This window comes from Nicotiana sylvestris, chromosome 8, assembly GCF_000393655.2.
Source record: "Nicotiana sylvestris chromosome 8, ASM39365v2, whole genome shotgun sequence".
NCBI lineage: Eukaryota > Viridiplantae > Streptophyta > Magnoliopsida > Solanales > Solanaceae > Nicotiana > Nicotiana sylvestris.
Window position 1 is genome coordinate 209,541,755 of NC_091064.1, and position 12,825 is coordinate 209,554,579.

The window sequence follows — 12,825 nt, forward strand, 5'->3', positions numbered from 1 at the left end:
GAGTTAATACGCGTTGTACTTTTTTTTTCTTACAAGGTTTTGTCCCATTGGGTTTACCTTGCAAGATTTTTAACAAGACAACCAAAAGGCGTATTGTTAGATATGTGTACTATTTTTCCTTTACTAGAATTTTTTTCCCACTAGATTTTATTTTAGTTAAGGTTTTAACGAGGCACATTATCTGTTGAATAGACATTCAAGGAGGGTTGTTATAAATAGAATTATATTTAAGGTGAATGTCTATATTTAGAGAGATTTTAAGATTTGTTACTTGGTGGCTAAGTCATTTTCCCCCTATAAATATAGGGGTTCTATTCCAGTGTAATTTATCCCAAATCAATAAGAATTCTCTCTCCCTATTCTTTTTTGCAATATTGTTCTTTTTCTTTTATTGTTTCATAAGAGCAACACTATTTACACAAAATTCTTATTATTAAATATTTTTTTAGATGAAAATGGTTAAGTTGTGAAAATGCCAAAAAAGAAAGAAGAAAAAAAATCGAATGACCTGCCTTCTTTATGTAAATTTTATTGTTGTGATTCTCTCTCAATTTATGATAACACGTGATTCAAGAGGACCTCCAAGTGGATGAAGCTCGCCATAAATATGATGTCTGAAATGGGATCTTTTCTACAATTGCACCATCTACTCCAAGTGGCCCTGTTTCACTATCTTTGACATTTATCGCTCTTTTCAAGTTTCAAATGGTGGTGATTGGGGGTGAGACTTATATTGATGGTTATGCGATAAAGGCCAAAGGTAGAGATGGTTAGTGGTGGTAGTTGATAGTCGAGGTAGTATAACTGTGCGATGTACGCTGGTGATTAGGAGCAGGGGTATCCATGGATATTTAAAAACCGATTAAACCGATCGAATCGTACCGTACCGAATCGATTTTTAGGTTTGTTTTAATAAAATCGTAGGTTTTTATATAAATCTATAACTGTACCGATAATTAGGGTAGATTTTTTATTTTATGAAAATAAACCGAAAAAATACTGAACCGTACCGAATAAATTTATACGTGAAAAATATATTTATTATTAAGTTTAAAAATAATAAAATATTAAATTTTCCTTGGATTTTGAAATTATGAAAACAATTACAAGTCAACAAATAATAAACGTAAAATTATAATTCTCAAACCTATTATGCTACAACAACAACAACAACAACAACAACAACCCAGTATAATCCCACAAGTGGGGTCTGGGGAGGGTAATATGTACGCAGAGCTTACCCCTACCCCGAAGGGTAGAGAGGCTGTTTCCAGGAGACCCTCGGCTCAAAAAGCAATAGGAGATGATATATTAGTACCATAAAAATGCGTATTAAAAATAACAACAATATATAAGAGATATGAAATATGAAATACAGAATACGAAATACGATGTATTTTCAGCATATTCACTAGCAAGACATAAGGCATTATAACGATTATGAGTAGCAAACTACAATGTATTGATTATATTTCATTTTGTATGATTTAAGTTTATCTATTTGAATATTTAATCTTCTATAGACTTTGTTCTTCAGTCCTAGTTCCAGTTTGATTAATATCTTTCCACTCGTGTGATTTATATTTTTTTATATTAATTTGTTTAGTTTCTTTTACGCTATTGTAGAGTAGTTGATGGATCTATACTCTAGCCATCTTTCATATTTTCTTAATTTATCACCCTTTAAAATGTAAAAATGTCTAGAGAGTTTTGCTAAGTCCTATAAAGGTATGTATGTTAGTGCATTCTACTTCTACTAGTAACTTTTACATGACATTTTAAAAAAATACCGAAAATTAACCGAACCATACCGATATCGAAGAGAAACCGATATAATTGGGACAGTTTCGAAAAGTCTAATTTTGGTTATATATAATGAATAACCAAAAATTGATATGGTACAAAATTTAAAAATAACCGGCCGAACTGAACCGAATCGAACCATTGACACCCCTAATTAGGAGTGACAAACGGGCGGGTCAGGTCGGATATGGTTCGGGTTGAAAACGGGTAATGAAAAAATGGATCAATTATCCGACCCGACCCATATTTAATACGGATAAAACGGGTTAACAGGCGAATAATATGGGTTACCCATATTATCCATGACTTCTTGTATATGATCATTTTTGGGAGAATTCTTAGTATCCCTAACTTGAGGAACTCCCAATTTGAGGCTTTACAACTGTAATAGTTAGACCCATTGGTTATCTATTTTCTAAATGGATAATATGGTTCTTATCCATATTTGATCCGTTTTTCAAAAGTTCATTATCCAACCCTTTTTTAGTGGATAATATGAGTGGTTAACTGTTTTCTTTTAGGGAAATTACCAGCTATGCTCATTTATAAGTAGCTCAATACAAAAATTGGCCAATTGATAAAATATTACTAATATTAGCCAAATTAGCCAATTAGCTATTTGTAGCAAAAAAATATCAAATTTTTGTTTTGTTTTGAGTGAGTGTTATTAGAATAGATTGGGCACAACTTAAGGAGCTTGAATCTCAGTTTTGGGATAATTTGGTGAAGTTTTGAGGTGGTTTGAATTGAAAATTCGAAGTAAAAGCTGAACATGAAAAAATAATAATATGTTTATCACACTGTGTATCATTTGTGCATCACATATGTATCATATTTGTATCAATTGTGTATCACATGTATATCCATGTATACCTGTGTGTGAGATACATGCGTGATACATGTTTGATATGTGTCACAGAAGACTTTTTTGAACTCGATTTGATACAAAACCAGTCCAAATCACCTCCAATCTTCCTCAAATTTTGTATATTGACTTATCTATGTATTTTCAATGAATTTCAACTATAAACATTGAAAAAGTTCTTTTTTTTGTTTAGATTTTTGGAATATTATATAGATTTTTGTATTTCATCACCTTATTTGCTACCCCGTCCATGAAATTTCCTTTTCGTCTTGTATCTAATGTTGCTAATCACGCTTAAAATATGGAAGATGATTTTTTGCATGTGATTCTTTGATAGAAAGAACCCTATTATTTGGTTTTTCAATTTTGTTGGCTAGTTTTGGTAAGTCTATGACTAATGACTAGAGGTTGATAAGTTGAGATTTATTTGGGATATTTGTGTAAGTTTCCCTTTCTTTTAACCATTTTCCACCCCTACTGGTGATAGAGGTGACTGGTGGTGAAGCTGGTTGATAGTTATGTTGTGGGGATTGACTATGTTGGTGTTAGCGGTTGTAATTAGGGGTGTATATGGACTAGGTTGGTTAGATTTTTATTAATCGGTTTGGTTTGGTTCGGTTTTGTTAGTTTTTTCGGGTTTTCGGTTTTTTTGGTTACATGAATATTATTTCAATCTTACTTTGTTAATTTTTTTCTAAGTAAGTATATATTTTTTAAAAATTAAATAAATTGACAAACATATGATCTATTAAAATAGTTTTATGGGAGAATTTTTTTAATAACACATGATAGTTACTTTTTTAGTCATCTTACAATAATTTTTCGTTGATGTATACTTCAAGGTTAAACGAATTTACTAATTAAACATAAAAATCAATATGATACCTAATTAATGATATGTTCTATTTAATTTTAGATTGTCGAAATACCACTTCAAATTCGAAAAAGATATAAGAATTTAATAAATATTGACATATGAATATAGAAGAACAAAAAGATTGACACATTTCGGTAATACTTGATAAGAAAGTGATCATACGACTCATTACTTAAGGTTAATAAAAATGGAGTACTTCGTATTCTATTAAATATTACATACCATAAGAGAATCTCAAATATTTCTAGAATTTTTGTAAAGAAAATTCTATATAAAGTCTTAAAAGTATATATAAAAATTATATATGTATATGTCGGTTTGGTTCGGATTTTTTTACTCAATACCAAACCTAGTTGGGTTTTTTAATCGGTTTGATTTGACTTTTCGGCTTGGTGCAGTTTTCTGGTTCGATTTGTACACCCTTAGTTGTAATAAACAGTGAATCGGTAAAATGTTGCATTGATTATTATCCTCAGGTGAACATCTTAATGATATTAAAGTTATGCATAAAATTTAAATAATTTAGACTAGTAAGTGATTGAGTAATAAATAAACAAATATACTTAATAGGTTGAGAACGAGATAAGTCAAATTGAGACCTCCATGAAATACAGAAAAAGAAAAAAGGAAAATATAGGCTTAAATGGATCAAAAATGTTTGGAGCCCAAGAGAGTATAATTTCTTGCACTCTATGTCCTCGTAATCAATTATATTTTTCTTTTGTGCAGGGGCTCCTTGACTTAAAATTTAGACAATTTATCAAAGGAAATTCATCAACTTAGTCTACTAACTGACATCAAATAGTCAATAAATATATATATCTGAATAATAACGTGTATAGCAAAATATTTAACATTGTGAAAACCCAATGTGCATAAAGAATATATGGCAATCGGAAAAAATATAATTTGCATCAAACCACAAGCTGGTAGCGAATACCCAAAAGCTTGATCAAGTCATTGTAATGTTTCTATAGTTCCATTTGTTATTATGTTTAGACGGTATTAATTAGGCAAAATGAGATTAGGCAAAGTGAGATTAATTGACAAGACTACAAAGCTTGGGCTTCCACCGAAGAGTTCCACGTGGGAGATACGCTCAGTAAGTTCCGCAAGATTACAACTTATAACAGTTCGTAATATGATCCATTAATTGTAGAGTTTAAGTTCCGCAATGTATTTATAATTTTTACATCATCAGGTTAAGTTGACAAACAACAATAGGAGACTTGGATTTCAAATTTGATATCGTAACTTGAAAAATAGAGTAATAACATTATATAATATGTTAAATTGAACTGATTGTATAAAAATTCTTTATGCATTCAATGTATTTAACTCAAATCCGTATTAATGGGTAAGAAAGCAGTTCAAGTTTAGGATGTTGATTGAACCAAATTTTTTGTGTTTTGGTCTTCAAATACAAGCAAGTATAGAGCAGATCAGGGTGCCTTCCAAAACTGCACATTTAGTTTTTTTACACCCTTAACTTCTGGAAATTATGTCATTTCTCTCACCACAACAGGCAAAAAATGGTACATTTGTGGAGTAGGGAAGCACTGTGCCAAAGGAATGAAACTGGCTATCAATGTTTTGCCTGAATTGGGATCTCCTGCTACTGCACCTCCTCCTAGTGGCCTTGCTTCATGAACTAAGGATTAGTTCGTGTTTTGGGTCGAGGGGACGGGTGATTTGAACCCTTACTTTTTCTCTCTAGTTTGTGCGATCTTGATTCGAGGGCGTATTTGTCTAAGTTTATGAAAGTTTCGAGTAGTGTGGGATATAAAGCAACAATTGATTGTTTCTTCTTTTTTTGTGTGTGTGTTTGTTCCTTGGATAATATTTATGCTGGTATTTTTTCTTTCTTTTACGTAACCCCCCCCCCCCCCCATAATTAGTTTCATTCATCACCATTCATACTCACATATCATAATACTATGATCATATGGCCCCTACCTGTAGCTCCAAGTTGATGAAGTTTGCCATAAATGTGCTGCTGATTTTAGAGATCCTGCAAATTGCACAACCTAGTCCATGTGGCCCTGCTTCAACTACCTTTGGCATTCATTGCTTTTTCCAAATTGGTTGAATCAATGGTTGCTGTACTATTGGCCATGTTCTCGACAATCTTCGCTTAATTTAAGTGTGGCCGGGCCTTTTTAATTAAACTTCTTAGAGAATATTTGAGTGATATATTCAAAAATAGCCACATTTACAACTGGTCGTTCAAAAATAGCTCATTTTCAAAAGTAATCGAAATTTAACCATTTTTTATGTAAAGATAAATTTGAGCTAAAACACTGTTCAAAACCCGGAAAATACGTCAGTATATTATGCTGGAGTTCCAGCATAAGTATACTTGAACTCCAGCATATTATACTGGAGTTCCAGAATAAGTATGATGGAACTCCAGCATAATATGATGGAGTTCCAGCATAAGTACACTAGAACTCCAGTATAATATACTGGAGTTCCAACAAGTATATCAGTCCAGCATAATATACTGGAGTTTGGAGCACCGGTGCTCCAGTCTCCAGTATATTATACTGGAGCCCGCAAGGTATACCGGTCCAGTATAATATGCTGGAGTTCATACACAGATGCACCGAACTCCAGTATATTATATTGGACCGGTCTCTGTTGCAACAAAATAATGGCTATTTTTCATTAACTTGATAAACACTGGCTATTTTTGAATAACCAATCCGAAAACTGGTTATACCGTGCTATTTTTACAATATTTGATGATGGTGGTTTTTGAGCGAGTTTGAGCACACCTTAATTAATTCACTGGGTACTTATTATTTTCTATCAAAATAAGTATCGGGTAACTCTACCACCAAAACTTATGCGAAGATATCACACAGTGGTTTTGCTTTCAGCAAGGAGAATTCAATATCAACGGAAGATTAAGGTACGATATAAAGTCTAACGCCTTATTTTTTTTTTCATCACAACTTTATAAAAAGAAAAAAAAATCATATGTTTTTTCTTAGGTTCTAATATTTTTCAATTTTGTTGAAGAAGCTTATCATACGCAAAAGAAAAAGAAAAAGAAAAAGATAGAAAGAAAGAATATTAGAGAAAATTGAACCTTACACCTTTAATATTTTAAGATAAAATTACAATCATTATAAAATCAAAAATATTAAATATAATACTACTAGTGGGAGGGAAATAATTATTTTTATTCTTGAATTTATTTGGGTGAGAGACAGCTGCTTTAAGTCGTAATGAAAGTAACATGCTGAATACGCTGATAAAGAAACAAGTGGAGTACCAAATTTAAAGCATTTTCATTTATATCGTCCAACACAACATCCTCCTACCATTTTGCTTTTTGTAGCTAACTATATGTTCCTGCAAAGAGTAAAACAAAAGCAAAAATAACACATCTGATCTACTTTTGTATAATTAAACTACTACTCTGCCATTCTAATTAGTTAACAGCTCCCTTCAAGCAATACTCTGCCACTGGAGATATTCCGAAAAGACTTTTATGTTAGGTACAAAATGTTTACATTACCAGGTTAAGTTGACCTATAACAAGTAACTCTCTATATTAAATGTGATGTGGTAATCTAAGAAATAGAATAATAACTTGCTATAACTAGTTAAATTGTACCGTTCATGCAAAAATTTCTTTACAGTATAACTCACACTTTGAAGCTATTTTCCATGTTCAAATCCTGAAGTTTGATAATAAAACTTTGATCAATGGACAAAAAAAGGCATGTTTCTAGCTGAAATTATCAGAAATAACTGAACTCACACCAGAAATAGTAGCTTATCATGCTTGTCTACACAACCCTCATGGACAAAGATCTTTGCATTCTAAGTAGTTTTCCAATTAAGAACATTGAAAACTCATATGCAAACAGACAAACTCACTTAATAATATAAGTAGAGAAGCAACAAATATGGTGCAAATGGCTGAGGTCATTTTGCCAAGATGAAAAATCAGGGTGAGACAAAGAAAGAAACTTGGCAAATGAGATCTCAAGTTTCTCTTCCTTTCCCTATAGTGACAGTACCTTGTGAAGTAAGATCCAATCAAAAGACTTGCCAATAATACTACCAATCAATACAACTCATGACTATTTGCACCACAATTTTCCATATTGTCATTTTCCAATATAAATAGGGACCCCAAAAGATAAAACATATCAATCTATTCTTTTTTGTAAGGAACATCTCAATCTATTCTTGGCAGGCAGATCTAACTAGTTTAAAAACAAATGACCTACTAGCATTTTGATAATTGAAATATCTGCTTTACAACCAGTTAATTACTCATGTCTTCAGGGAAGATTTGGTTATATAATCAAATACAAATGCTGTTTAGTTGTATGACCTTTTCTACAGGAGATCAACAAAAAATAGCACAGGAAATCTATAATTAAAATACAAGAGATTTTTGCAGGATCATTGCTTCTATTCAAGTTGTTAGTGGGGGGTAGGAGATCATTTCTTCAATGTTCAGAAAACCCCCACATGACCAATTTTTTTAAACAGAGCAGCCCGTGCACTAAGCCCTGCTATGCGCGGAGTCGAGAAGGGCCGGACCACAAGGGTCTATTGTATGCAGCCTTACCCTACATTTCTGCAGGTTATTTTTCATGACTCGAACCCGTGACATCTTGGTCACATGGCAACAACTTTACCAGTTACGCCAAGCTCCCCTTTCAATTTTTTTAACAGGATTAAAACAAAAATGCTAGCTAAGAAATCAGTTAAAGTTAAATGATACAGAGTAGGAAATAGACTCTGTGTTTGGCAAAATATATTGGGGGACAATTCTCCCACCAAAATATTACACATAGAGAACAATATCTAAAGAATCAGTCTTTCTTTGTTCTAGTAGCATCAAATGAGTATAAAATTACAGAAAGGGGAAAAGTAGAAGAGACAACTTTATTCTCTTAAACCACCCCCTAATCATGAACAATTATATAGAGAAAAGAGAAAAAAATAAAAAGCAAGAGCACATGAACCTTTTTCCACCTTGCCCCCTCTTCTTTCCTATACATTGAAATATAATCCAACCACTTAACCTTCAACACCCCCCCCCCCCAAAAAAAAAAATCCCCCAACCACCCCACCTTGATCAATGAATTCTAATTAGACCAAACAATGAAAAGGTAAAGAAGCATAGAGCAGAGTAAAAAAAGAGCCGCACCCGTGGTAATACTGTAACTTTCTTTTACATCATCAAGACTGAATCTTTCACACAAATCATCATCAGTGTGCTATTACTTTAGACCTCTTCTTTGCCTCACTGTAAAGCACCACACCCATTACTGTCACAGCAAATCCTGTTATTCCCATAATGTTCACTGGATTTCTGAATATCAAAACTGACACAACTGCAGCCACAGCAGCTTTGGCATTCCCCAAAACTTGTAGTGTCAATGCACTTGTGTGTTTTGTAACCAAGAAATTAGTCAAGTTTACCAAATAAGCAACTGTAGCATTACCAATCAACAAGAAAACCATAAATCCATCTCCCTTAGCTTTCTCCAATGTAACTGCTGCTACATTTCCCTCTATGTATAGCGTAAAAGGAAGCAAAATCATTGCCGCCATTGGAGCCATGTATAATAACAGATTCATTGAGTGTAATTTCTCAGCTTCAGATGTTAAAAGCAACCCTTGAACCACAGATTTCAAAGCTCTCCCAGCAGTTGAACCAATACACATCAAGAACCCAAATAAATGAAACAATGGCTCACTATTACTAGCCAAAACAATACCAAGAACCACAGGAACAAGAGCCAAATAAACCTCAGCAGATTCTTTCTTACAAGTAATCACAAAAGCAAAAATAGCAGTAAAAAATGGAGTAGTAGCACCAATTGCTTGATTAAACGATACAGGAAGATACCTCAATGAAGTATTACCACAAACCACAGAGAAACAAAAGATAACACTCAAACCAAGAATCTTGAAAAACTGTTTCCTGCTATGTATTTGTTGAAATGGCACAATTTCCAGCCACTTAATTGCAACTAAACTATAAGTAGCACATGACAACATATGCAACATGGTCAAGAATATTGGGTAACGAAAGCCATAAAAACTCAGTAAATACTTGTTGAGCAACAAGACACCAATGTTGGAACAGTACCAAGAAGCAATAATAAGAGCAGTAAGTATATTTGGTGACACCAAAGAAGATATACCACCATTGGAATATTGCTGCTGTCTAATTTCAGCAGTTGGGGTTACTGGCATATCCAAGACTTGATCTTGGGGTGATTCCAATCTTGGATTGCTTCCCCTTCGGGTTGTCCATGACTGAGCTTCCACCATTACAATGGTCTAGTACTACTTTCCACACTATAAAGTTTCAATCTTTACTATAAAGATTCAATCTTTAACACTCAAGAATGTGGTACTACTATTTTTGTGTACTAAATACTCAATAACATTTCAAGAAAATATAAGGGGGTGGCTAGTTTTGGAGCATATTGGCCTAATGGGTTGAGATCTAAGGGAGTGAAGGAGGAGAGGAAGATAGGGTAGTGGTAAAGTCTAAAGGTTGGTGGGAAATTTTGGGGTTTGATCTAATCAAAGGGTCAAGATTTAGATTTGGAATGGAGGGAGGAATGTGGTTCGTTGGATGAGAATTGAATGAGTAGAATAATAAAATAAATAAATTATGATTATTATAGCTGTGAACAAAGTGTCGGTACTATATTGGGTGCTTTATGCTTTACGCACTGTGGCACGTGCTGTTTTAAGCGTGTGAGCTGTATGTGGACCAATAGGATTGTGTATCTACATTCCCCTATATTTCTTGCTATAGATTAGTGAGGGGTGAATTTATTTGGAGTTTTTGTTGAAATTTCATAAGATATGTGCTTAAATTAGTCAATTTTAGGTCAAGATTGTATTGACAAAGAAACTCTTTTTTTTTTGAGCCAAATGGAAGTAATACCTACTAAGATAATGCCTACAAATATAAATCAAAGAAACAACCACGAGGTAAGTTTTCAATAAATGCACATAAAATGACCTCAAAGACATTTTTTATTCTTAGAGACCAATAATATACAAAGATACCTGATCATATTAAGTGAAATTTGACGTATTCTTCTTATACTTTTTATATATGTCCAATCAATGCTTCAATAACTATTTATTTCATTCAAGATAAATGACTTAGTCAAATTTTGTTTTTTCTTAAACTCTATAAAAGTCAAGATCGGTCATACAAAAGGAGTTGGAGAGAGTAATTGACAATCAAGATTGTCGCTTGACAGTGCAGAAGACACAATCAAGAGGATCATTATAATTGGCCTCTTCAATTTGCTAAACTACAAAGGAACGCCTAATTATTGTTAGTGCCTTCAATAACAAGTAGAATTATTGTCGTCCTCAAGGGTGTGACTCAATGATAAAATGAGATAAGTACAAATTTTGAAGACTAAATTTCTTCTCAATTATCTAAATCTTGGCAGAGAAAGCTATCAAGTGAAATAGTTGAGGTGTGCGTGTGCTACTTCCACGAAGAACAACAACAAACTCAGTCTAATCTCATAAAATGGGATTTGGGGAGGATAGAGCGAATGTAGCCTTACCCCTACCTTAAAAAGATAGAGATGTTGTTTCAGATAAAAAAAAGACATTGGTTTGTTGTTGTTATTACACTGAGTTTCTCTTTTTTCTGCCGATTTGAACACCATCGTCATAAAAAGAACATGTAGCATCATTGTCGAGCTTGTTACGTATGTTTCGAAATCAATTGATCCCTAAATTAAATCGTAACTAGATATACCATAAAAGAAACAAGAGAAATCATTTGGATTCGAGGCGAAAGTGAACCCCAAATCCCTTGAAGAATTAGACACCTCTTCTCTTTAACCATTACTACTAGTTTATTGACAGTGCAATGGAGAAAGTGGTTGTTGTTGGGATATATACTATTAACCATGAGTTTGGTTTAGATATAGTATTTATTATGAAATAATTGTTTATTCAGTTTTAATAAAGTTTTAAATAGATCATATAATAGTCTGTGTCTTTTGCTTATATAGTAGATGATTTAGTGTATAGAGTTTAGCTTATACACGGAAGATTAAATCATCGGTTCTTATAAGTATAAAGTTTGAGTTCACAATCTAATGATGGAATTGGACAAACCATCAGGAATGATTGTAGCACAAGATTAAATATAATTAATCTTGATTATGGGAATGGTTTAATTCCAACTTCTTGTGCTAGTACATTTTGTATGTATTGAACGGACCAGGTAGAGATAAGTATTTTATACTGACTTAATAAAATAAACTCTCTAGCCATTAAATGTACTTATACTCTTAATCTTGATATAATTATTATTAGCTGTGTATATTATTATTGTTTTGATTTATTAAAAGGCGAGATTCTTTCGTGGGTCAATATGCCTGGTAAATTGGATAATAATAATATACATTGGCGAAGTAATAGTTAGTTGATGGAATCCATGTCTCAGTTTAGAGATTGATGATATACCTTTATGAAAGCTTATAAGTTTTCATGTGTAAACCCGGCCGGTGGATTTTGTATCCGACACATGAAATAAGTTAAGCGAAAGTCTAAAGGAAATAATCAATAAATTAAATCGTCAGTAATTTAATTTAATTGATTCGTATCTGAATCTTAACATGGGGAGTTAAATAAGATTTAATGGATGAATTTCGAAATTGAATAAGGAGTGTAATTACGAATTTTTAGTGGAATAATTCGTAATTAATTATGGTGGATATTAATTTCGAAAATTACAAATTAATTCCATAATTGGAAGCCTTGTTAATTAAATTCTGTGGTCCCTACTGTGCCTAAATAATAGGAAATAAAGGAATCCTTTTTCTGGTGGAAAAGAAAACCTAACAGGTTTTGGAAAAGGGTCTTAACCCTTAAAACTTGTGCTATAAATACATAAGGTTTTCCACCTAGAGGGATGAGTAGATGGTGGCTGAAATTTTCAGCCAAGTTTTCCTAGAAATTTCGCCCACACGAAATTGCTATTTTCGGGTATTATTTGGGTAACACAGTAGAAGACCGTGGAACGTTCGAGGATCACGATTGTGCGGGTGATGGAGATTCCATTGAGAAGTTATGGAACTGAAGGCTCACGTGGTAGAAGAGATATGTTCACGCTTCAAGAGGTAACCCGTGAAATCCCGTTTATGCTAGTTGTCTAAATTACATGTGATTTTGATACTGGGATTGCTTCCGCTGCATATAATAATCCATCAATTGGTATCAGAGCTCACTCACATCTAATTAGATAACT

The 12,825-nt window shown here is 33.0% G+C and overlaps 1 protein-coding gene across 2 annotated transcripts; it reads right to left on the reverse strand.

Annotated features, from left to right (window-relative positions):
• Nucleotides 1-6,721: 6,721 nt before the first annotated feature.
• On the reverse strand, nt 6,722-10,169 carry LOC104217314 (probable sugar phosphate/phosphate translocator At1g12500). Of its 2 annotated transcripts, XR_011401769.1 has the most exons (2): nt 8,725-10,169; nt 6,722-6,905 (listed from the first exon to the last, which is right to left on the reverse strand). XR_011401769.1 is itself a non-coding variant. In XM_070155457.1 (1 exon), exon 1 carries the CDS (start codon nt 9,855-9,857, stop codon nt 8,787-8,789), a length of 1,071 nt encoding a protein of 356 aa, XP_070011558.1. In that variant the 5' UTR covers nt 9,858-10,169; the 3' UTR covers nt 8,378-8,786. The 2 variants fall into 2 exon arrangements, 1 of the variants encoding a protein (XP_070011558.1); XM_070155457.1 differs by lacking the exon at nt 6,722-6,905 and having other exon boundaries at nt 8,378-10,169.
• Between the last annotated feature and the right edge of the window lie 2,656 nt (nt 10,170-12,825).